Source organism: Egretta garzetta, unplaced genomic scaffold, assembly GCF_000687185.1.
Source record: "Egretta garzetta isolate BGI_Z169 unplaced genomic scaffold, ASM68718v1 scaffold60, whole genome shotgun sequence".
NCBI lineage: Eukaryota > Metazoa > Chordata > Aves > Pelecaniformes > Ardeidae > Egretta > Egretta garzetta.
In genome coordinates, this window is record NW_009258269.1 from 3,145,479 (window position 1) to 3,148,914 (window position 3,436).

A 3,436-nucleotide genomic window follows, 5' to 3' on the forward strand; every position below is an offset into this window, starting at 1 on the left:
TTCTCTAGGGCCGTCAGTCTTTAAACAGCTTTAAATGACAGCTCCAAAGTCACCTTTTTATCTCATTTTAGGGACTGGAGATTGTTGAAGCATGCAGATCTTTCCCGTCGTGTCCTACCCCTTACCAAAATACTGGAAAAAAAAAATAAAAATAGAGGTGAGAGCCTTGGGGCTGGCTTGGTGTAACTTGGTTTGTACGCGCACCGCAGAGCTCTCCCGTCTGCCTCTGAAATGCACGGGAGAGTTTGTGTGAGTGAGCTTTGCCCGTGGTCGGAGCCATCCGGGAGCAGAAAGGACCATATTTCCTGGGAGATCTGCTGAGGGAGCACCGAGGTGTTGCTCAAAGCAGTTAATTATCGGTGCATGGGGGTGATTTGCTGGGATCTAAATGGGGCCGGGGCGTGAGCCACACTTCTGGCAGTGAGGTCAAAGGCATTTGCAGCGGGTACGCCTGGAGTCCTGATGGCACTTGCAGGGTAGAAACTATTCTCCTGCTTAAAGCAAATATTTTAGGAATGTCCTTCTCTATTTTTATGTTGTCTTTTTTTTTTTTTTTTTTTTTTTTTTTTTAAGCGCCTGCTGAGAACTTGAAGAAAAGCTTAAACATGACAAAAGGACAGATTTTGAATGTGCCACGTGACATTCGGAATGTTCCAGCCAACGCAGATGCGCGTGACAAATCTCTGGGGGAAAAAAAATTGACAATATCCTTTTGCTTTTAGGAAGAAAAAAGTTTCAAAGCGGATGTGAGCTATGGCAGAAGGGATCCATGGGGCTCGGGAATGTTTGGAGGAGGAGCAGAAGGGTCCGTCATGTGGGAGAAAAGGCTTTTCTGTCATGGTGTGACCCATGGAGCGTTCCCCTACAGCTCGGGGGGCATCTTGCAGTGCTGCAGGGATGCTTTTTGCCATCAGCAGGGGGGATCTCTGTCATTCTGAGCCTCCTTGACAGCTTTGGGCAAGGGGATTGCTGCTTTGTTCACTAGTTGTCTAAAAGCGAGTTACCTGCCTGCATTCCTGGAGTTTCTGGGCCAATCTGAGGTTGACAGTTTGCTGGGTTTGCCAAGGGACACCCCGAGTTGCTGGGTGTTGTGGTGCTGTGATGGACCTGGAGCAGTTGGGGCTGTACCATGAGATCTCGCTTTTGCAGGAGGTGCTTGCAGAGGTGTGCCACGGGGCTGCCGTCCAGCCCGTGAGGTGGAGCACCAGCAAGATGCCACTTGTTTGCCAGCTGCGTATTCCTTCGTCTTGCCTTTGACGTGGGAGGTGTAAGCCTCACCCAAACACCCAGCAGATTAGGCTGGCTTCATCTCAGCATCGCGGTCTGGCGATGGTGGTGGTTGTGTCCTTGAGTGGAGAGGAGCCGCAGATAAAGTTCAGTGTTGCTCACTCTGATGGTTTCCCCCTGATGTTTGGGTTATGGTCCTTGACTTCTGGGTTTCGCAGCTTTAAGGATGCCAAGACACAGGATGACAAGTTGCAAGTGGTGTACTCAGGCATGGAGGACCTCTGTACGGAACAGGGCCAACACTTTCTGTTTGACCCCCAGAAGATGACTGTCGATAGCTTCTTCATAGAACTGAGTACCTTTAGAAATATGTTCCTGGTGAGCAAAGTGCCCTTTCCTCCTCTTATTCTTAACTGTTTCCTCCACTGCTCAGATCTGCCATGCTTCTTACTCCCCTGCCTCAAAAGAATTGCTTTTGTGCGTTTTCCCCCTGCCCTCTCCGTCCTGCAGCCCCTAAGCAGCGGTTTCTCCTCTTCCGCAGCAAGCTGTCAAGGAGGATCAGAAGCAGCATGGAACGCATGATATGCCGTGCAAAGCTGGCGAAGGAGGAGGCAGAGAAGAAACGCCGGGAGTGACGGCAGCAGAGAGGACAACTGCTACGCACGAATGCAGGTATGAGATGCCATTGGGTGTTCGGGACAGCAGAAATTTGGGACTGGCTGCAAAGCTTTTCTAATAACGTGTGCAGAGAGCTAGAGGTGAAGAGAGAAACGTTCTGGAGCTGGATTCCCCGGGAGGGAGGCTTGGGACAGCACGAGCGGTACTGCTCTCCTCTTTACTGCGAGGGTAAGTCCCGAGAGCAGCAATCTGGAGGTTTGCCTGCAGAGCTTTAAGCGGAGGTGTTGGACAAGTCACAGTAAACCCATCTTCAGCAATGTGCAAAGCCTATTAAAGTGCAGAGACCCTTGCCAAACCCGAGGGCCTTCTTCCGAGGCTTTTGCCTGTATAAAATGCAGCAATTTGCATGACACACCGAAAGCCCATGCGGCCACTCAGTGCTGTAGTCCCGTGCTCCATCCCCTCCCTTGTTTTCTTGGGAAGCCCAGTGGGTATTAGCATCAGAACCCTTCTCCCCCCTTCCCAAACCGTTGTGCTGTGCCGGGGTCTGGCATTAGGCTCCTCAAATCCAACCACATACGTTTCAGATTTCTTTGCAAATGTGTTTTAAAAGCAGGGGGAGGGAGAGAGGCCATAAACAGTCTCAGGAGCTTTCCCAGCGCTGTAGCCTGAACCCAGGAACACCTAAGCGAGGCACAGCCCTGTGGGATAGCCCTTGCCATGATTGTGCAGGCTTGGGTCCCTCGTTCATCACCCTGTCTGTGCCCTTACCTCTGAGTGAGTGAATCCTACCATAGCAGGTACTCCTGCACCAAAGCTCTACTGCTTTTGGAGAGCGGAGTGGACCCAATGTCCCTCCCTTTGCCAGACGAATGGCAAAATCCCGTTCTGATGTTATTGTTGTCCGCTTTCCTTCCTAGCTCTGTACATACTCAGCAACACGGGTGTAGATCTAACCCAGGCACTTTGTCATAAAACAGCCCTTTCCTTCGCCTGTTTGTGACACTAACTGTTAGATTAAGGTGTTAACTTTAAGGTTAGAAGCCTCCTGACCTGCAGCCACTACAGGCGCAGACCTGAAAGCCCACACAAGTGACAAGTGACCCATCTCAGCAGTTGTGGTTAGTTCGAATTCAGCCTTCTGCTTGGTCCAGGAGGTTAACGGGACTCTGCGAGCGCCCTGTGCTGTCCCCACAGCGTGGGCTTTCTCCCTTAGTCTGCTCCCTGCTACCAGATGCATTCTTCGCTTCCAACATATGGACTCAATTACTGTCCCTCTCCCTTGATTTCCTGCCTCTTTGGGTTTCCTGAAACGCATCCCCTCCTCCCAGCAGCTTGAACTCCCACAGTGAGACGCTCTGCAAGCTCTCACATTCCTCCTTCCTTCCTTCCCACCGCTTTGCTGCCTCTAACAAGGTGGTCCTGATCCAGAGCACGCACGGATAAGGCTGCAGACCCACGCTGTCGCTATAGCTGAGCCCTGGAGCCTCAAGGGCTTGGCTTCCTGCAGCCAAACTAGCCAGCCCACTAAATGCATGTTCGGTGACTGGCAGGGCTGTGTCCCAGCTGCTCTTGATGGAGGTCCCCCCCC

At 51.7% G+C, this 3,436-nt stretch overlaps 1 protein-coding gene across 1 annotated transcript in view; it reads left to right on the plus strand.

Moving 5' to 3' along the window:
* Positions 1-1,451: 1,451 nt before the first annotated feature.
* The window catches only part of DIAPH1 (diaphanous related formin 1), a 5,886-nt gene continuing 3,901 nt past the window's right edge, over positions 1,452-3,436 (plus strand). The window contains exons 1-2 of the mRNA XM_035888950.1: positions 1,452-1,605; positions 1,769-1,899. Of these exons, the coding sequence (XP_035744843.1) occupies positions 1,498-1,605; positions 1,769-1,899 (239 nt within the window). The 5' untranslated portion in view covers positions 1,452-1,497. The remainder of the gene's footprint in view (positions 1,606-1,768; positions 1,900-3,436) is intronic.